We start from the raw sequence: 22142 nt of genomic DNA, 5'->3' as shown, positions 1-22142 counted from the left end.
GGCTGACCCAAGACCATTCCAGCAGGTGCAAGTGGAGAAGTGGGGAATCAAACCCGGTTCTCCCAGATAAAAGAGGTCTGGCTGACCCAAGGCCATTCCAGCAGGTGCAAGTGGAGGAGTGGGGAATCAAACCCGGTTCTCCCAGATAAGAGTCCACACACTTAACCACTACACCGAACTGGCTCTTTGCTTAAATACAAATCTCGGTGTTTTTGCTTCCATGGTCACATGAAAGGCATGCAGAATTCTGCCTGTTGAAGTCTGCTTTTCCAAAGCTGAGAAACTTAGGAGGGAAATTTCAGAGGACAGGCACGAGAAATAGACAAGCGGAGCCAATTTTTTTTAGCATCATGGACCTAGAACTTGCATTTTTGCTGTGTATGGAGCGCGTACCATCCAGCTGCCAGGTTTCGGCCGTGGTTGTTGAGATCTAATAGAGCTTATCTGTTCTCTTCCTTTCAGAGTTAGTTTAGTGTAGCGGTTCAGTGCCCGGACTCTTACCTGGGAGAACCGGGTTTGATTTCCCCACTCCTCCACATGCAACTGCTGGTGTGACCTTGGGTCAGTCACAAGTTCTCTCAGAGCTTCTTCTGCTCAAGAACGGTTCTTGCAGAGCTCTCTCAGCCCCACCTACTTCCCAGGGTTGTGGGGAGGGGAAAGGAAAGGAGACTGTAAGCTGCTCTGAGACTTCTTCGGGTAGTGAAGGGTGGGGTATGGCCAGGGCTTTTTCTGTAGCAGGAACTCCTTTGCATATTAGGCCACACACCCCTGATGTAACCAATCCTCCTGGAGCTTGCAGTAGGCCCTGTGCTTAGGAGCCCTGTAAGCTCTTGGAGGATTGGCTACATCAGGGGTGTGCGGCCTAATATGCAAAGGAGTTCCTGCTACAAAAAATCTCTCCTCCTCCTCCTCAGGAAAGGCTTCGTCGCCGCAAGCAACGTGATGAACCTTCGGCACCAGCTGACCGAGAAGGGCCAGTGTTCCAGCTTTGCGACTTCGGAGAAAGGTGAGCCATCTTCTCTTGCGTTTTGTGGCTCTGCACGATTCTCTGTGTTATCGAGGCATCCTCGGGCAGGTTGCTCTATCACAGGGGTGGCCAATGGTAGCTCTCCAGATGTTTTTTTGCCTACAATTCCCATCACCCCCAGCCAGCATGGCCAATGGCTGGGGCTGATGGGAGTTGTAGGCAAAAAAATTCCTTGGGAGCTACCGTTGGCCACCCCTGCTGTAATGCCAATAGGCTCAGTCTGGCATTACAGCAGGGGTGTAAAGTGAGGGCATTGGCATTATGCTTTTTCAGTGTGGCTAAATCGCTCTCTAGGGGATGGTTCCATTCTGGTAGTTCAGCACAGCAAATGTTTTGTGACCCAACAGGTGCTCCTCTAGTGAGAGCTAGCTTCCTGTTTTGCTAACGCCAGCTGTGTGGAACAAAACAAGGCCTTGTTCGCCCATGCCATTTTCAGATATTACTGCACAAGAACATAAGAGAAGCCATGTTGGATCAGGCCAGTGGCCCCTCCAGTCCAACACTCTGTGTCACACACAAGAACATAAGAGAAGCCATGTTGGATCAGGCCAGTGGCCCCTCCAGTCCAACACTCTGTGTCACACACAAGAACATAAGAGAAGCCATGTTGGATCAGGCCAGTGGCCCCTCCAGTCCAACACTCTGTGTCACGCACAAGAACATAAGAGAAGCCATGTTGGATCAGGCCAATGGCTCCTCCAGTCCAACACTCTGTGTCACACACAAGAACAGAAGAGAAGTCATGTTGGATCAGGCCAGTGGCTCATCCAGTCCGACACTCTGTGTCACACACAAGAACAGAAGAGAAGCCATGTTGGGTTAGGCCAGTGGCTCATCCAGTCCAACACTCTGTGTCACACACAAGAACATAAGAGAAGCCATGTTGGATCAGGCCAATGGCCCCTCCAGTCCAACACTCTGTGTGACACACAAGAACAGAAGAGAAGTCATGTTGGATTAGGCCAGTGGCTCATCCAGTCCAACACTCTGTGTCACACACAAGAACAGAAGAGAAGTCATGTTGGATTAGGCCAATGGCCCCTCCAGTCCAACACTCTGTGTCACACACAAGAACAGAAGAGAAGTCATGTTGGATTAGGCCAGTGGCTCATCCAGTCCAACACTCTGTGTCACACACAAGAACATATGAGAAGCCATGTTGGATCAGGCCAATGGCCCCTCCAGTCCAACACTCTGTGTCACACACAAGAACATAAGAGAAGCCATGTTGGATCAGGCCAATGGCCCCTCCAGTCCAACACTCTGTGTCACACACAAGAACAGAAGAGAAGTCATGTTGGATTAGGGCAGTGGCTCATCCAGTCCAACACTCTGTGTCACACACAAGAACAGAAGAGAAGTCATGTTGGATTAGGCCAGTGGCTCATCCAGTCCAACACTCTGTGTCACACACAAGAACAGAAGAGAAGTCATGTTGGATCAGGCCAATGGCCCCTCCAGTCCAACACTCTGTGTCACACACAAGAACATATGAGAAGCCATGTTGGATCAGGCCAATGGCCCCTCCAGTCCAACACTCTGTGTCACACACAAGAACATAAGAGAAGCCATGTTGGATCAGACCAGTGGCTCATCCAGTCCGACACTCTGTGTCACACACAAGAACAGAAGAGAAGCCATGTTGGGTTAGGCCAGTGGCTCATCCAGTCCAACACTCTGTGTCACACACAAGAACATAAGAGAAGCCATGTTGGATCAGGCCAATGGCCCCTCCAGTCCAACACTCTGTGTCACACACAAGAACAGAAGAGAAGTCATGTTGGATTAGGCCAGTGGCTCATCCAGTCCAACACTCTGTGTCACACACAAGAACATATGAGAAGCCATGTTGGATCAGGCCAATGGCCCCTCCAGTCCAACACTCTGTGTCACACACAAGAACATAAGAGAAGCCATGTTGGATCAGGCCAATGGCCCCTCCAGTCCAACACTCTGTGTCACATAAGAACATAAGAGAAGCCATGTTGGATCAGGCCAGTGGCCCATCCAGTCCAACACTCTGTGTCACACACAAGAACAGAAGAGAAGCCATGTTGGATCAGGCCAATGGCGCCTCCAGTTCAACACTCTGTGTCACACAAAAGAACATAAGAGAAGCCATGTTGGATCAGGCCAGTGGCCCATCCAGTCCAACACTCTGTGTCACACACAAGAACAGAAGAGAAGCCATGTTGGATCAGGCCAATGGCGCCTCCAGTCCAACACTCTGTGTCACACAAAAGAACATAAGAGAAGCCATGTTGGATCAGGCCAGTGGCCCATCCAGTCCAACACTCTGTGTCACACACAAGAACAGAAGAGAAGCCATGTTGGATCAGGCCAATGGCGCCTCCAGTCCAACACTCTGTGTCACACAAAAGAACATAAGAGAAGCCATGTTGGATCAGGCCAGTGGCCCATCCAGTCCAACACTCTGTGTCACACACAAGAACAGAAGAGAAGCCATGTTGGATCAGGCCAATGGCCCATCCAGTCCAACCCTCTGTGTCACACACAAGAACAGAAGAGAAGCCATGTTGGATCAGGCCAATGGCCCATCCAGTCCAACCCTCTGTGTCACACACAAGAACAGAAGAGAAGCCATGTTGGATCAGGCCAATGGTCCATCCAGTCCAACCCTCTGTGTCACACACAAGAATAGAAGAGAAGCCATGTTGGATTAGGCCAGTGGCTCATCCAGTCCAACACTCTGTGTCACACAGTGACCAAAATATATACACACTGTGGCTAATAGCCACTGATGGACAACCTCGAGATGATGAAATCTTCTTATGGTGCCTTTCTGGCATCAAAAATCAACTGTGCATCCTTCCTTGTCTGACACTGACCCCCCCCAATAATAATAATAATAATATTTAATTTGTATCCTGCCCTCCCCACCGAAGCAGTGTCAGGGCGGTTCACGAAGCATAACATAAAATACAAACATTACAATAACAAAAGCACACTGGTTGCACAACGTATTACATATTACAATTCATATATATTATTACATTCAAACCATCTAATTAAAACCAGCAAATTCAATTCTAGCAAATTAGTTTGGCACTACAGTCTCGACGTTACCCGTCTTACAATTTTTCCGTGACGACGGTACAGTAGGTTCCACATTCAGAAAAAGGCAGCTGAAAGAGGGTAGTCTTGGAGACCCGGCGAAACTGAGCGAGGCTCCACAACGCCCATACCTCTTCTGGTAATTGGTTCCACCAGTGAGGAGCTGTGATCGAAAAGGCCCTTTCTCTTGTAGCTTTCAGTTTGGCCTCCTTCGGCCCAGGTATTGTCAACAGATTTTGCGAACCAGATCTCGGTACCCTCTGGGGAACCTGTGGGGAGAGACGGTCCCTAAGGTAGGCAGGTCCTCGGCCATATAGGGCTTTAAAGGCAATAACCAGCACCTTGTAACGAATCCGGTACACAATTGGCAGTCAGTGCAGTTTCCGCAGCCTCGGCTGTGTGTGCTTCCACTTAGGGAGTGTCAATCATGCATATTTCTGTATACCATAACAGTCCACAAGACATAGAGCAGAACACCACCTTAGTCTGCTCCCCCCCTTCTTTACAACCAAAGGGTGCATAATAAATCCATCTGGCCCAAGGATGTTTAGGTTAGCCTTGCTTCTAATGGTGCAATGTGCCTCTCCCCCAGATTCACACAGCCAGGTCTTATCTACTCTCAGAGAAAGTGTGAGAAAGGGAGATGTTTTTATTACCTTGCATTCCTCAGCAATAAAAGAGATAGGATGTAGTAGCCTTTGAACCCGTGACTCAAATTGCATCTGTATGTTATCCTTTGAAGCTATACTATGAAGTAACTATTTGAATCTGCATATGTCATTACTTCCAAGGACCTTGGCAAAGCTATGGCGTTTCAGTCATAAAGTAACTTTTGATTTAATAACAAAAGGCTGATTATTGAGAAATATCGATGCTTGACAGGGAGTCCCAATAGCAGCCTGGCTGCTGCGTTCTGCACTAGCTGCAGTTTCCGGGTTCGGCACAGGGGCAGCCCCATGTAGAGGGCATTACGGTAGTCTAACCTCGAGGTGACCGTCGTGTGGATCACTGTTGCCAGGTCGTCATGCTCCAGGAAGGGGGCCAATTGCCTCGCCCGCCTAAGATGAAAAAAAGGCGGATTTAGCAGTGGCTGCTATCTGGGCTTCCATTGACAAGGTGCATGCTTGTGAACAATGAAGGGGCAAAACCAGCTAGTTAATTTTGCCCACGCCTCCTAATAGCTTGCTTTGATTTGTGCAAAAAGATCCTTGATCGGTACAGGGGCTTCCTCTCTGGAGGAGTTGGGGTTTTTTTCCCCCTTGCGCTGGGTCTGACCTGATGTTTCCTTGGTGCTTTCAGACCCGGAAGAGTTTCTGAATCTCATCATGCATCGCATCCTTGGGATCGAGCCCCTTCTGAAGCTTCAGTAAGTTAATCCCCACCCCCCACCCCCACAGACTGCTGAATGGAGGCTGTTGCATTCTGGGATTGGGAAGACATTGTGGTGTTCTTGCTTCCCAAGGGCGGCTGGCGTGTCAGGCCTAAGGCCTTGAGTGGGGAGAGAAGCTGGCAGAAGAGTTGGCACGCAGGGAGAAGGAAGAAGAAGAAGAAATTGGATTTATATCCCGCCCTATACTCTGAATCTCAGAGTCTCAGAGCTGCTCACAATCTCCCACGTCTTCTCCCCCCACAACAGACACCCTGTGAGGTGGGTGGGGCTGGAGAGGGCTCTCCCAGCAGCTTCCCTTTCAAGGACAACTCCTACAAGAGCTCTGGCTGACCCAAGGCCATTCCAGCAGCTGCAAGTGGAGTGGGGAAGCAAAGAAGATGATATTGGAAGATATTGGATTTATATCCTGCCCTATACTCTGAATCTCAGAGTCTCAGAGCAACTCACAATCTCCTTTACCTTCCCCCCACAACAGACACCCTGTGAGGTGGGTGGGCCTGGAGAGGGCTCTCACAGCAGCTGCCCTTTCAAGGACAACCTCTTCCAGAGCTATGGCTGACCCAAGGGGAGGGACGGTGGCTCAGTGGTAGAGCATCTGCTTGGGAAGCAGAAGGTCCCAGGTTCAATCCCTGGCATCTCCAAAAAAGGGTCCAGGTAAATAGGTGTGAAAAACCTCAGCTTGAGACCCTGGAGAGTCGCTGCCAGTCTGAGAAGACAATACTGACTTTGATGGACCAAGGGTCTGATTCAGTATAAGGCAGCTTCATATGTTCATATGTTCAAGGCCATTCCAGGAGCTGTAAGTGGAGGAGTGGAGAATCAAACCCGGTTCTCCCAGATGAGAGTCCACGCACTTCATCACTGCGCCAAACTGGCTCAGCCATAGCTCTTGTAGCTCTCTTCAAGATGTCCTTGAAAGGGCAGCTGCTGTCAGAGTTCTCTCAGCCCCACCTACCTCACAGGGTGTCTGTTGTGAGATGGGGGGGGGGGTAAAGAAGATTGTGAGCAGCTCTGAGATTCAGAGTATAGGGCAGGATATAAATCCAAGGTTGTCGTCGTCATCTTCTTCCTCTTCTTTCTTCTCTCCTTTTCCTCTTCTTCTCTCCTTCTCTTTCTCCTCCTCCGTCTTCTTGCAGGGCCTCCGTTGGTCTTCCAAGAAGATGGTTCATAGGGAATTTGATGATACTCTTCAGGGATGGGGGCTGTCATCTAGCTGGTGGTTGTGGCCTTTGGGGGCAGAGCCTTGGCCTGGCATGCCGAAGGTCTTAGGTTCAGTCCCTGGTATTTCAAGTTAAAAGGAGCAGGTTTTAGGTGATGTGAAAGACCTTTGTCTGCCTGAGACCCTGGAGAGCAGCTGCCAGTCAGAGTAGACAAGACTGACCACGATGACCGATGGTCCGCTTCAGGAGAAGGCAGCTTCACATGTGGTCCTGGCAGTGCCTTGCAAAGAGAGGGGAGGTAAAGGAGCACGCGTCCGCCCTTGCACTTCCAGTTTCCTTGGTGCTGTTGTATAGCTTGGAGCCACCCCCGGAGGTCTTGGGACGGAGTTCCGGGGGCCTCGTAACCCCTGCGGAGGAGTGACTCGCCTGCTGCTTTTAGGTCGGGGAAGCTGAAAGAGCAGGAGTGCTTCTGCTACCAGATCTTCATGGACAAGCAGGAGGACTTGGTGGTGCCCAACGTCCAGCAGCTGGTGGAACATTCCTTCCTCTCCTCTGACCTCAAGCTGGTGGAGGTGAGTAGCAGAGACCCCCCTCCCTCCCTCTAGCCTGGGGTTACCAGTCTCCAGGTGGGTCAGCTACAAGAATAAAACTGTATAGAGTAGTACAGAATCATGTACCGTAAGTGCAAAAAATTGGAGAAAGTCCAGAAAAGGGCAACTAGAATGATTAAAGGGCTAAAGCACTTTCCCTATGAAGAAAGGTTGAAACGCTTGGGGCTCTTTAGCTTGGAGAAACGTCGCCTGTGGGGTGACATGATAGAGGTGTCCTCAGGTGTCGCTACAAAATATATTTAGTTCAAATGTTTATTACCCATCTTTCTCCCTTGCAGAACTCAAGGTGGCTTAAATGTAAATCTAATGTTACTGAAAACACAGTAAAAACTATAAAAAACCATACAAAATTGTTCCGTAACTGTGGTGCTGCCACAGCACCCCATACTGAGAGCGTGCACATGATACATAAAAACCTCAGACCAATGAGGGTCCATCTAGTCCAGCCTCCTGTCTCACACAGGGGCCACCCAGTTCCTCTGGAGGGCCAACAACAGGGCAGAGAGGCTGAAGCCTTCCCCTGAGAAGAACATCAGAAGAGCCCTGCTGGATCAGACCAGTGAGGGTCCATCTAGTCCAGCATCCTGTCTCACACAGAGGCCACCCAGTTCCTCTGGAGGGCCAACAACAGGGCAGAAAGGCTGAGGCCTTCCCCTGAAAAGAACCTCAGAAGAGCCCTGCTGGATTAGACCAGTGAAGGTCCATCTAGTCCAGCCTCCTGCCTCACACAGTGGCCACCCAGTTCCTCTGGAGGGCCAACAAAAGGACACAGAGGTTGAGGCCTTCCCCTGAGAAGAACATCAGAAGAGCCCTGCTGGATCAGACCAGGGAGGATCCATCTAGTCCAGCCTCCTGTCCCACACAGGGGCCAGCCAGTTCCTCTGGAGGGCCAGCAACAGGGCAGAGAGGCCTTCATAAGAATGGAAGAAGAGCCCTAATGGATCACACCAGTGGTCCATCTAGTCCAGCATCCTGTCTCACACAGCAGCCAACAACAGGACACAGACATCGTGGCCTTCCCCTGGTTTTGCCTCCTCAACACTGGGATTCCGAGGCTAACTGCCTCTGAACGTGTAGGTTCCCCTCTGTCACCGTGACTGGTCGCTGCTGATGGAGCTCTCCTCCCTGTATCTGTCTAATTTCGCTCAGCGGAAAGGCAGGCCGTGTGACATCTTTGCCGTTTTTTCCCTCTCCCCAGATTCCTTCCTGCTTCATCATCCAAATGCCCCGTTTTGGAAAGGAGTACAAAATGTTCAGCAAAATCATTCCCTCTTTGGAGCTGGATATCACCGACCTCCTCCTGGATAGTAAGTGTTGTGTTTGTGTAGGGTGTGTGGGTGGGTGGGTGCGCATTTGTGGTTTTGTCTGTGTGTGTGGGGGGGAGGAGTATAAATTCACTTTGGCCAAAAGGTCAGCCCAGTAGAAATAGACTCCTTTACCCAGTACACCATTTAGAGACTCCACCCTGTGAGGTGGGTGGGCTGAGAGAGCTCTCATGGGAGCTGCCCTTTCAGGGACAGTTCTGCCAGCGCTATGGCTGACCCAAGGCCATTCCAGCAGGTGCAAGTGGAGGAGTGGGGAATCAACCCTGGTTCTCCCAGATAAGAGAGCTATGGCTGACCCAAGGCCATCCCAGCAGCTGCAAGTGGAGGAGTGGGGAATCAAACCTGGTTCTCCCAGATAAGAGCCTACACACTTCCAGCTGCTGGAATGGCCTTGGATCAGCCAGAGCTCTCTTATCTGGGAGAACCGGGTTTGATTCCCCACTCCTCCACTTGCAGCTGCTGCAATGGCCTTGGGTCAGCCAGAGCTCTCTTATCTGGGAGAACCGGGTTTGATTCCCCACTCCTCCACTTGCACCTGCTGGAATGGCCTTGGGTCAGCCAGAGCTCTCTTATCTGGGAGAACCGGGTTTGATTCCCCCCTCCTCCGCTTGCACCTGCTGGAATGGCCTTGGGTCAGCCAGAGCTCTCTTATCTGGGAAAACCGGATTTGATTCCCCACTTCTCCACTTGCACCTGCTGGAATGGCCTTGAGTCAGCCAGAGCTATTGCAGAGGTTGTCCTTGAAAGGGCAGCTGCTGTGAGTGTCCTCTCAGCCCCACCCACCTCACAGGGTGTCTGTTGCGGGGGAGAAGATATAGGAGATTGTAAGTCGCCCTGAGTCTCTGTCCTTGAAAGGGCAGCTGCTGTGAGCGCCCTCTCAGCCCCACCCACCTCGCAGGGTGTCTATTGTCATTGGAGAAGATATAGGAGATTGTAAATCGCTCTGAGTCTCTGATTCAGAGAGAAGGGCGGGGTATAAGCCTGCAGTCTTCTTCTTCCCCTGTCCTCCACTTGCAGCTACTGGAATGGTCTTGGGTCAGCCTCAGCTATTGCAGAGGTTGTCCTTGAAAGGGCAGCTGCTGTGAGAGCCCTCTCAGCCCCACCCACCTCACAGAGTGTTTGTTGTTGGGGGAGAATATATAGGAGATTGTAAGCCGCTCTGAGACTCTTGATTCAGGGAGAAGGGCGGGGTATAAATCTGCCCTCACCTCACAGGGTGTCTGTTGTGGGGGGAGGAAGATAAAGGAGATTGTGAGCTGCTCTGAGTCTCTGATTCAGAGAGAAGGGCAGGGTATAAATCTGCAGTCTTCTTCTTCTCTAAGCTGCAGAGTCTTGTGAGCAGGAATTCTAGTTTGTGAGCTCCTGGTATTAAAGTTGTGAGCTGCTGCATCAATTAGTGCGCTCTGGGGTCCTCCTGCCTGAGCTAAGACAAAAATGTGTGGCTAAAATGTGAGGCTAAAAATCTGAGAGCTGGCTCACGCTCACTCAGCTGAGGGGGAACCCTGCTTGGGTGGGGGCACCAGGAATGATGTCACCGTGTGGGGAACACTTGGGGTAGATAGAAACAGCCCAACAGGTGATAGCGGCCATCATCTCTGCCGAGTTTGCCGAGTTCAAATCCTGCTGTCGTCTCCTCCCACTGAGAATGGGCCCCGGGGGTGGGGGGGGTGGGTTGGAAACCAGCCAGGCCGTCCCTGTGATCAGAACTGCCGTGGCTCGGGAACTGGCCACAGAAGGTGCTTAGCTGGACGCGCCCTCTCGTGTCTGGGGGCAGACGCTCAAAGGTCTCCCGCCGCAGGTCCCCGGGAGTGCTTTGTGTGCGGAGGTGTCGCCACCCAAGAATGCTCGGCCTGCTTCAAGGACAAGATGTTTGCGGACACGGGACTGAAGCAGTACTGCGATTCCTGTTGCAGACAGGTACCCCTGTTTTTGCTTTCTGGCAGGAGGAGGTGGTTGCCCGGGGCTCTGGATTCATACCCACTTGCCCTGAGACTTCTGGAGTGCCCGGCGGGATTCCCTTCTCTGGAGGTAGCTGGACGAATGACTTTGTCTGCCCCCAAGGCCAGGCCGTGTCTTGGAAACTACATTCTGAACTGACAAAAAGCGTCTTGTGATTTGAGAGTTCTGATGAGCTGACTGTTTGTAGCATGTAGGGCAGGGGTGGCCAACGTAACTCTCCAGGTGCTTTTTTTTGCCGACAACTCCCATCAGCCCCAGCCAGCATGGCCATTCTGGCTGGGGCTGATGGGAGTTGTAGGCAAAAAACATCTGGAGAGCTACCGTCAGCCACCCCTGATGTAGGGGATTTTTTTTTTTAAAGAATTTGAAATCCTTTGTGAGGATGAGAAAGGAATGTGTGATATGCTGTAGGAATTTAGTAGCCAGCTCTACATTCTCAGACCAGCAAAATTTCCGTGAACATAAGAGAAGCCATGCTGGATCAGGCCAGTGGCCCATCCAGTCCAACACTCTGGGTCACACAGTGGCCAAATATATATATACACACACACGGTGGCTAATAGCCACTGATGGACCTCTGCTCCATATTTTTATCTAACCGCCTCTTGAAGCTGGCTATGCTTGTAGCCGCCACCACCTCCCTTGGCAATGAATTCCACATGTTAATCACCCTTTGAGTGAAGAAATACTTCCTTCTATCCGTTTTAACCCGACTGCTCAGCCATTTCAGTGAATGCCCACGAGTTCTTGTATTATGAGAGAGAAAAGTACTTCTCTAATAATAAAGTTATTATTCTCTACTTTCTCCATCCCATGCATAATCTTGTCAACCTCTGTCATGTCACCCCACAGTCGACATTTCTCCAAGCTAAAGAGCCCCAAGTGTTTTAACCTTTCTTCATAAGGAAAGTGTTCCAAACCTTTAATCATTCTAGTTGTTGAGCTTTCGCAGAGGTTGACTTGTCAGGAGAGATTTCTCAGCCTCCATGAGGGCTAGGAAATCGTTGAGAAGAGGCAAAGCCTTTCAGGCTGACAGTCTATGCCCCAGAGAGTAGATTCTGTGTGTGTATGTGTGTACACACACACACACACACAGCCAGAATTGCAATAGCCTGGTTATCCACGGAGTGGGTTTGTGAGCCAGAAAGCTGGCTGAATCTAGGCCACTGCTTCTTAGCCACGATCTCTTGCCTTGCTCTGTGGGACTCTGGCCAACTCTCAGGCAGTTCCTTAAGACGCTTTGTGCTCCTTTTGATCCTCCCTCCCTCATGTACATTTCCAGGCTCATTCTCATTACCAGCGCAAGACGCACCAGCCCACCAAGTTGCGCGTCCCGGAGGAGTTCTGCAGGGGGGGCCCCCACGGGAGCGTACGAGTGCCTCGGGAGAAGATGGAGCTCTTTGCTGTCCTTTGCATCGAAACCAGCCACTATGTCTCCTTTGTGAAATACGGGCCGGAGAGAGAGCACTGGATGTTCTTTGACAGCATGGCGGACAGGCATGGTAAGCTCACAACAGGGCTGTGTGTGTGTGTGTCTGTCTGTTTCCCTCTCCCAGGGTTGGCACCGCTTCCATAGCTGGGTACAGACGGGCACCTGCATGTCTGGAGCATTGCAGAAGGACTTGCGCTTGGGCAAGGAAGAGAAGCCAATTTTGAAAGCCAACAAAAAATGCAAGCTAGCGACCAATTTACTAAGAAGTAGATAGAAACCAGTCCGAATGTCCAAAACGTGTGCATTCAAGTCCCAAAGTAGTGTGGTGACAAGCCAATCGATTTAAGTACTTGTTTCTTTCCAGTCTTCATCAGACCTGGGACCGATATTGATTCAATTATATAGATTCTTTACATAATTTTTTTTTAAAAAGCGAACGCAGAGCGTCTCCAGCAGCAATTTCACATCGGCTACGGCTCAGTGGGTGGCTTCTTTTGAAAGCCGTGCAGTGAAGCTGATGGCCGGCGTTGTCAGTCAATTTATTTATGGTCACAGGCCAAGTTGGAAAAAACCAGCACGATTATAAAAGCTTCAACACAGAAGATAAAATCTATACTATAGTAAGTATTAGAAGAAGAAGAAGACTGCAGATTTATACCCCGCCCTTCTCCCTGAATCAGAGTCTCAGAGCGGCTTACAATCTCCTATATCTTCTCCCCCCACAACAGACACCCTGTGAGGTGGGTGGGGCTGAGAGGGCTCTGGCAGCAGCTGCCCTTTCAAGGACAACTCTTGCGAGAGCTATGGCTGACCCAAGGCCATGCTAGCAGGTGCAAGTGGAGGAGTGGGGAATCAAACCCGGTTCTCCCAGATAAGAGAGCTCTGGCTGACCCAAGGCCATTCCAGCAGGTGCAAGTGGAGGAGTGGGGAATCAAACCCGGTTCTCCCAGATAAGAGTCTGCACACTTAACCACTACACCAAACTGGCTCTCTAGGATGGACAATTGTCTTAATACGTTCAGTATAAAAGACTGCACCAAGACGCAAGTTAAAAACAGAAAATCTTAAAACTGAGAAGCGGTAAAACGAGTCTTTCGGATGCTGCAGCAGGCAGCCCACAATTGGCAATAGCTTTGGAAATCAGCTGGCTTTCCTGCGAAAGCATGAGATTGGGACATTCTGATTCCAGCAGCCCAGAATTTGCCCTTAACATAGGCTCTGCATATTTCACACGGGCCTCTTTATACCAGGAACACCGAAGGATTCTGTGCGTAGTGGATTCAACTCCCCCAAAGCCACGGTGGCAAAGCCTTTTCGTGAAGGGGATTCCCTTGTTACCGGCCCTCGAGAACTGCTGAGGGAAGCGCTGAGCGTCTGGCCAGAGTAAAAGCTTTGGCCTGCGTTGTCAATATTCCAAACCAGGTCCATGAACACAGAGGGCGCTGGGGGAAGGTTCAGCCAGGGAGATGGGCTCCGTTCATTTGTCATCCCGAATAACCAGAACACCAGCCTCCTCTGCTAGCATTTTCCTGGCCCTGCCAAAATGACAAAAAAAGACCTTTGACCTTTGTCAAGGTACTCTTCTTGGGAAGCATTTTCCAGGCTGGGTCTTCTCACCAGCTTTTCGCTGACTAATCAGCAGCCTTTGAAGATGGCTGGGGACAGGTTTCTTCCCCAAACCCACCGACTGGCACTTCAGCACGTTTGGCTGCTACCAGGGCCGGCTCGCCCACCAGGCAAACGCCTAGTTTGCCCCCCCCACGCACCTCCTCCCTCCCTTCCCAACCCCAGGTCTATTTCAGTGTCAGGAAGGGCGATTAAGCTGTGTAAAGGTGGCTCCCCGTCAATCAGCTGTTCGGCGGGGAAAACCGTGCTATGTGCTCACTCAGTGCCTGGGCAGCCAGCGGCAGCTCGAACGAACTGCGTCCGGAAAGGATGCTGTGGCTTTTCCTTCATCCACACTTCCTTCCCATCCAGGGAGGAGGAAGCGCGTGGGAGAGGGGAGCCCACTGCGCCATGGGGGAGGGGCGGGGGGCACTGTGGAGGGGGGCAGCAGGCCACCCAGTCTGCCTAGGGTGCCATGCGACCTCGGGCCGGTGCTGGCTGCTGCTGCTTGTGCTCTGCCAGCACAGCCCAAATTCTTGTGCAACAAATCTCATAGCTGAGTACACGGCATTGTAAGCAGCCTTAAGAGTGTAAGAGAAGCCATGTTGGTTCAGGCCAATGGCCTCTCCAGTCCAACACTCTGTGTCGCACATAAGAACATAAAAGAAGCCATGTTGGATCAGGCCAATGGCCCCTCCAGTCCAACACTCTGTGTCACACATAAGAGAAGCCATGTTGGATCAGGCCAATGGCCCCTCCAGTCCAACACTCTGTGTCACACATAAGAAGAAGAAGAATTGCAGATTTATACCCCGCCCTTCTCTCTGAATCAGAGACTCAGAGCGGCTTACAATCTCCTATATCTTCTCCCCCCACAACAGACACCCTGTGAGGTGGGTGGGGCTGAGAGGGCTCTCACAGCAGCTGCCCCTTCAAGGACAACTTCTGCCAGAGCTATGGCTGACCCAAGGCCATTCCAGAAGGTGCAAGTGGAGGAGTGGGGAATCAAACCCAGTTCTCTCAGATAAGAGTCCGCACACTTAACCACTACAGCAAACTGGCACTCTGTGTCACACATAAGAACATAAGATAAACCATGTTGGATCAGGCCAATGGCCCCTCCAATCCAACACTCTGTGTCACACATAAGAACATAAGAGAAGCCATGTTAGATCAGGCCAAAGGCCCCTCCAGTCCAACACTCTGAGTAACACAGTGGCCAAAAAACCCAGGTGCCATCAGGAGGTCCACCAGTGGGTCCAGGACACTAGAAGCCCTCCCACTGTGCCCCCCAAGCACCAAGAATACAGAGCATCACTGCCCTAGGCATAAGAACATAAGAGAAGTCATGTTGGATCAGGCCAATGGCCCATCCAGTCCAACACTCTGTGTCACACATAAGAACATAAGAGAAGCCATGTTGGATCAGGCCAATGGCCCATCCAGTCCAACACTCTGTGTCACATAACAACATAAGAGAAGCCATGTTGGATCAGGCAAGTGGCCCCTCCAGTCCAGCACTCTGTGTCACACATAAGAACATAAGAGAAGCCATGCTGGATCAGGCCAATGGCCCTTCCAGTCCAACACTCTCTGTCACACATAAGAACCTAAGAGAAACCATGCTGGATCAGGCCAATGGCCCCTCCAGTCCAACACTCTGTGTCACACATAACAACATAAGAGAAACCATGTAGGATCAGGCCAATGGCCCCTCCAGTCCAACACTCTGTGTCACACATAAGAACATAAGAGAAGCCATGTTGGATCAGGCCAATGGCCCTTCCAGTCCAACACTCTGTGTCACATAAGAAAAGCCATGCTAGATCAGGCCAATGGCCCCTCCAGTCCAACACTCTGTGTCACAAGTAAGAACATAAGAGAAACCATGTTGGATCAGGCCAATGGCCCCTCCAGTCCAACTCTCTGTGTCACACATAAGAACATAAGAGAAGCCATGTTAGATCAGGCCAATGGCCCCTCCAGTCCAACACACTGTGTCACACAGAAGAACATAAGAGAAGCCATGTTGGATCAGGCCAGTGGCCCCTCCAGTCCAACATTCTGTGTCACACATAAGAACATAAGAGAAGCCATGTTAGATCAGGCCAATGGCCCCTCCAGTCCAACTCTCTGTGTCACACATAAGAACATAAGAGAAGCCATGTTGGATCAGGCCAGTGGCCCCTCCAGTCCAACACTCTGTGGCCAAAAAACCCAGGCTCATCAGTGGGGCCAGGACACCAGAAGCCCTCCCCCTGTGCCCCTCCCCAAAGCACCAAGAATAGAAAGCATAATGTGCTCCAGACAGAGAGTTCCATCAATATGCTGTGGCTAATAGCTGGAGGTCCCTTCCAGCACTAGGATTCTAGGATTAGGAAGAACTTCCTGACCATTAGAGCGGTTCCTCAGTGGAGCAAGCTTCCTCGGGAGGTGGGTGGGTTCTCCTTCCTTGGAGGTTTTTAAACAGAGGCTAGATTGCCATCTGACTGCAATGTGGATTTGTGAATTTAGGGGGAGGTTCTTGTGAGGTTCCTGCCTTGTGCAGGGGGTTGGGCTAGATGACCCTGGAGCTCCTTTCCAACTCTATGATTCTATGACCCTTCTCATTGGCGCAGGTGACGAGAGCGGCTTCAACATCCCCACCGTGACGCTGTGCCCAGAGGTCGCCAAGTACCTGGAGATGCCGGTGGCCGTCCTGGCCATGGAGCAGCCCCGGGACATGGAGGGTGTCGCCAAACGCCTGTTCTGCGACGCCTATATGTACATGTACCAAAGCAAGAAAATGGCACTCTATAAGTGACTGAGGGGCCCAGCGGCGGCTCTCCCTGTCCGGAGCGGAGGCTTCCGTGGACTCATCCTTCGAGGTTCTCCGCTGACGTTTCTCTCCCGCTGTTTGTAGAATCCCCCTGCGGGGTGCAGAGTTCGTGGTGCTCTTCTGCTTTCGGCGGCTGGTTCTTCTGATTGATCTGGAGACGCGTATGGGTCGGCGGGGGAGGGGGGCAAGAATTTCTGTGCCTTGCCTTGAGTTCAACGAGTCGCTCCCAGATGTTCTTCGGCAGGAGGGGAAACCTGACCTTTGCTTTGGGGTTCAGCTCAGGGAAACCGGAGCTCAGAGGGCGGCTCGGGGTACGATGGGGGAGTGGGGGGAGCTTGCAGGGTGGTTTTTGTTCTCACTTGGGCCGGGTTCCGTGAATCCAGAAGCAAACTCGGGGAGACGTGGGAAATGTCCCCTGCTAGGACCTCATCCTGCAATAAATTCCGGCTAGTTTGGACCGGGAATCCCGAGAGGACCAACGACTGTGACTTTTCTGCGCACTTTGGCTTTTTTGTTGTTGTTTCGTCTCCGTGTCTTTGACGGTCCTGTAAACGTTGATGGCACTTTAGTTTTTGAACGACCCCAATTATTTGGCGGCGCTTGCGGCTTTGGATTGAGACCCGATTCCTGACGGCGTGCGCTTTGAGCAAGCGTCCTTGTTGCAGTCGTCGTCGCGATCGGGGGTGGCATTCCAGCAGGCGCTCCTTTGCATATTTGGCCACACACCCCTGATGCAGCCAATCCTCCAAGAGCTTACAAGGCTCTTTTCGGTAAGCTCTTGAAGGACTGGCTGCATCAGGGGTGTGTGGCCTAGTATGCAAAAGAGCTCCTGCTAGAATCCCACCCTTGGTTGCGATGATCCTAGGTCTGTGGGTGGGACGCCATCGTCTCTGCCTCAGCCTGTTCTGCTCTTCCAGTTAATTCCCCCCCGCCCTTGAACCTCTGGCCCCAATCCCCTGTTCATCGAGCATCCTCGGGGCCTCTCTTGGACCTCCTTCACAACTTCTGCTGGTCCTCGTCGCCTCTGCCCTTTCCACATTGGCAGCTGCCCTCCTCTCTTGGCACGTCCTAAGGAAATGCTGTATCCTGGACCGGGGTGGCCCGAGGCATTATGTGGAGTGTCTCTGGAAAGTGGGCTGACTTTACCCCCTTGGTTTGCTTAAGATGAACAGCTGCGTTTGGTCATTCCCCCCATTGCCAACGGGATTTAATACACCAGTTCCTAGAAATGCGTTCCGTTGGTTCCTGTATCCCCTCCCACAAATTCTATGGAAAATGTCTCGCAACTAATTTCATTCGCGAAGGCTGGATCTTCCCTTTTGATCTGCTGGACCGTTTCTTTAGTTTCCTTTTCTCTTAATTTCTTTAGACTTGGTTCCCCCCCCCCCCCGCCAACACACACTTGAATACTGCACACGTGGGGATCGTTCCAAAATAACCAATTCCTTTTCATCACAGGGAGAGAGGCTCTAATCTGTTCTGTATAGAGCTTACAAAGCATGAGACATCTTTGTCCAGAAAATACTGTACAGAGCGGAGAGAGAAGCGCTTTGCACAAGAACGGGAGCCCCAAATCTGTTGGCCGGGGCTAATTTTATCGCTTACTGGTCTGTGCCCATGAATGAATTACAGGGAGTACTGGCCCGCTGCCGAAGACAGTTGATTTTGGGGGAGAAGCGTGACCGGTGCAGAAGTCTAGCAGGCCTCACTGTATTTACCTTGGGGTGTGTGCATGACCTGCCCCAAAGAGGGAAGGAGCGGTGGCTACAGATGCAAGCCGTTTTCTCCGGTGGATAGAGCAGTTCTGGTAACAGACTCTATTGCACTTAGTTATGAGCTACGCCAAGCTGTCCAGCTGTGAGGATTTTGCTTGCTTGGATCGTTGTCAGCTGATCCGATGGGTTCCTCCGTTCTGTGCGATGCTCGCCATTTCTGTCGATGGCAGTCGACGAGAAGCAGTTCTCTCTCCGCTCTCCCCAAAGTCGTTTACACTCTTGCTTTTTTTTCTTTAGCTGTTTAATGTTCGCCTTAAACAATCTCAGGGCAAAGGAAGAATATTTTTGTATGCCATGCTGTCAGTTCCGAAATACGTCTTCCACTTGTCGATGACTTGTGTGTTTTGACTTCATTCTTGGGGAGTTCTGTCTGGTCGAGGACCAAGGGGGAAAGGCCAGGCTGGTATCGTGGGGCTTTCGCTTCAGAGACCAGAGGTTGAATCCTGGGTAGGGCTATGGAACGTGAAGCTTGGTGTCTCAAAGTTGGGTCCCTCAAAGTTGGCACTGTCTACTCAGACTGGCAGCGGCTCTCCAGGGTCTCAGGGAGAGCCCTTATACACCACCAGCCAACCGGATCCTTCTAGAAGAAGATGAATCTCAGAGCAGCTCAGAATCTCCTTTACGCTTCTCCCCCACAATACGTACCCTGTGAGGTGGGTGGGGCTGAGAGAGCTCTGTCAGAAACTGCCCTTTCAAGGACAGCTCTGCGAGAGCTCTGGCTGACCCAAGACCATTCCAGCAGGTGCAAGTGGAGGAGTGGGGAATCAAACCCGGTTCTCCCAGATAAGAGTCCACACACTTCACCACTATACCAAACTGGCCCTCAGGTCCACCCTGTGAGGTGGGTGGGGCTGAGAGAGCTCTCACGGGAGCTGCCCTTTCAGGGACAGTTGTGCCAGAGCTACGGCTGACCCAAGGCCATTCTAGCCAGGTGCAAGTGGAGGAGTGGGGAATCAAACCCCTTTCTCCCAGATAAGAGAGCTATGGCTGACCCAAGACCATTCCAGCAGGTGCAAGTGGAGGAGTGGGGAATCCAACCTGGTTCTCCCAGATAAGAGAGCTATGGCTGACCCAAGGCCATTCCAGCAGCTGCAAGTGGAGGAGTGGGGAATCAAACCCGGTTCTCCCAGATAAGAGAGCTCTGGCTGACCCAGGGCCATTCCAGCAGGTGCAAGTGGAGGAGTGGGGAATCAAACCCGGTTCTCCCAGATAAGAGAGCTCTGGCTGACCCAAGACCATTCCAGCAGCTGCAAGTGGAGGAGTGGGGAATCAAACCTGGTTCTCCCAGATAAGAGAGCTCTGGCTGACCCAAGGCCATTCCAGCAGGTGCAAGTGGAGGAGTGGGGAATCAAACCCGGTTCTCCCAGATAAGAGAGCTCTGGCTGACCCAAGGCCATTCCAGCAGGTGCAAGTGGAGGAGTGGGGAATCCAACCCCGTTCTCCCAGAGAAGAGTCTGCACACTTAACCACTACACCACACTGGCTCTCTTTTAACTGGGATCGTGCCAAGGACTGAGCCCGAGAATGTCTGCATGCAAAGCAGATGCTCTGCCCCGAAGCCCAGCTCTCCAAGTTCAGTCGAGCTCTTTGTGCCGGCTGCTCTTTTCCTTTACCCTACTTGAGGAGGTTGGGGGAGGGGGGGGTCGTGGGAGAAATGTGACTTCATCCGTCTATACCAGACCGAGTTCCCCGATGGAAGACTGAGGGTGTAGATGTGGAGGAATGAACGACACTTTTGTGTGCTGTTGTGGAACGGCTTAGCTGACAGTTTTAATTTCATTTAATTTGCGATTTAGACCCCCCTGCCCTATCCCACAGAGCGGGATCCTCTTTTGCTCATCTCTGGAGGATGCCGAAAGATCCGAGTGAGTGGCAAAACCGGGGGCAGTTGAGTAGCATTTCGGCTCTGCTTCACTGTGCCAGGGGCTGCTCAGAAGGTGGCAGTAATAGGGCTGCCCCTGGAGGCTTGCTGTGGCCCATTCAAGAACTGACCAGTGAAAATGAGAGTGCTTTTATGCCACGCCCTTCTCTCTGAATCAAAGTCTTAGAGAGCAGGGGTGGGGAACCTCTGTCCCGAGGGCCACATGCGGCCCTCGAGGTCACTTGGTGTTGCCCTTGGGGATTGATGGGCCGAACTGAGCCATGTGGCAGCCTCCCTGGAGCCTGGCTGGCCAGCGAGGATCGTGGGGCCCAGCCGCGCCGTGCAGCAGCCTCCCCAGGGCCAGGCAGGGATCACAGGGCCCAGATGTACTGTGCAGCAGCCTCCCTCGGGCCTGGCTGTTCGGCCAGAACAGCTGCAGGGCCTGGAAAAGTTACTGTCCCAGTTCAGTTTGCACATGATTATCCCAGAGGGTGTGGCCTGATATGCTAATGAGTGTGTGACCTAATATGCTAATATTAAGGGATGTGGTCTAACATGCTACTGAGTTCCTGCTGGGCTTTTCCTACAAAAAAGCTCTGGACCTATGCATTTGCCTAGGGCGGTGGGCCTGGTGTGTGCGTGTGTGTGTGTGCCAGATTGGGCTCTCCCCACATGACTTCAAACAGAAAAACAATTATTTGCATGAATTTTGCTGGCCTGAAGCATTCTGCCTCAATGGAGCACTGTTTTTTTAAGTTGATAATTTTTTATGGCCCACAAATGATGTTATAAATATCCACATGGCCCTTGGAAGAAAAAAGGTTCCCCACCCCATATTAGACCATCACACTGTTGACTCATGTTCAGCGTATGGTCCACCAAGACCCCTAGATCCTTTTCACACAGACTAGAACCAAGAAGATGACTGCAGAGACTGAATCAGAGACTCAGAGCAGCTTACAATCTCCTATAACTCCTTACCCCACAACAGACACCCTGTGAGGTGGGTGGGGCTGAGAGAGCTCTCACAGCAGCTGCCCTTTCAAGGACAACTGCTATGAGAGCTCTGGCTGGCCCAAGGCCATTCCATCAGGTGCAAGTGGAGGAGCGGGGAATCAAACCCGGTTCTCCCAGATAAGAGAGCTCTGGCTGACCCAAGGCCATTCCAGCAGTCTGCAAGTGGAGGAGTGGGGAATCAAACCCGGTTCTCCCAGATAAGAGTCCACACACTTAACCACTACACCAGACTGGCTGAGGAGCGAAGGGAGAGGCGGGTGGCTCCAGAACCAGAACTATGGTGAGGCCTGGGGCTACTATAACTACCCAGCAGTCAGGACGTTGGAGGGAAAATCTCTGCATGCGTGGTGAGAAGTTGGAGTTGTCTGCATAGACCAGAGGTTAGGTTGGGTTCCCCAACCTTTTGGAGCCTGTGGGCACCTTTGGAATTCTGCCACAGGGTGGTGGGTGCAGAGACAGATCCGTTGCTGCAAGAGGTGAAGACAGCCATGAAATTGGCTGCTTACGCTTACCGTACCTTCAGTCCCACGATGGTGAACCTTGTGTCCACTTGGTGGGCTCCAGGAAAAGTGTTGGTGACCACCAGCATAGAGTCATAGAGTTGGTCATCTAGTCCAGGGGTGGCCAGCGGTAGCTCTCCAGATGTTTTCTGCCTACAACTCCCATCAGCCCCAGCCATTGGCCATGCTGGCTGGGGCTGAAAGGAGTTGTAGGCAAAAAACTGGAGAGCTACCATTGGCCACCCCTGATCCAGTCCAACCCCCTGCACAATGCAGGAAACTCACAAACACCTCCCCCTTCATTCACAGGATCCTCATTGCTGTCAGTTGGCCATCTAGCCTCTTGAAAAACCTCCAAGGAAGGAGAGCCCACCACCTCCCGAGGAAGCCTGTTCCACTGAGGAACCGCTCTAACAGTCAGGAAGTTCTTCCTAATGTTGAGCCAGGAACTCTTGATTTAATTCCAACCCATTGGTTCTGGCCTTGCCTTCTAGGGCCACAGAAAACAATTCCACACCATCCTCCAGCTGATTCAGGTACTTGAAGATGGTGATCCTATCACCTCTCAGCTGCCTCCTCTCCAGGCT

At 51.7% G+C, this 22142-nt stretch overlaps 1 protein-coding gene across 1 annotated transcript in view; it reads left to right on the top strand.

Moving 5' to 3' along the window:
• LOC132574916 (ubiquitin carboxyl-terminal hydrolase CYLD-like) overlaps window positions 1-18508 on the top strand; it is a 50943-nt gene extending 32435 nt beyond the window's left edge. Inside the window, exons 9-15 of the mRNA XM_060243166.1 lie at window positions 915-1006; window positions 5402-5468; window positions 7092-7224; window positions 8462-8570; window positions 10387-10505; window positions 11830-12049; window positions 16203-18508. Of these exons, the coding sequence (XP_060099149.1) occupies window positions 915-1006; window positions 5402-5468; window positions 7092-7224; window positions 8462-8570; window positions 10387-10505; window positions 11830-12049; window positions 16203-16387 (925 nt within the window). The 3' untranslated portion in view covers window positions 16388-18508. The remainder of the gene's footprint in view (window positions 1-914; window positions 1007-5401; window positions 5469-7091; window positions 7225-8461; window positions 8571-10386; window positions 10506-11829; window positions 12050-16202) is intronic.
• Window positions 18509-22142: the final 3634 nt, after the last annotated feature.

The sequence above is a fragment of the Heteronotia binoei genome, chromosome 7 (genome assembly GCF_032191835.1).
Source record: "Heteronotia binoei isolate CCM8104 ecotype False Entrance Well chromosome 7, APGP_CSIRO_Hbin_v1, whole genome shotgun sequence".
NCBI lineage: Eukaryota > Metazoa > Chordata > Lepidosauria > Squamata > Gekkonidae > Heteronotia > Heteronotia binoei.
This window is presented reverse-complemented; position numbering and strand designations above follow the sequence as displayed.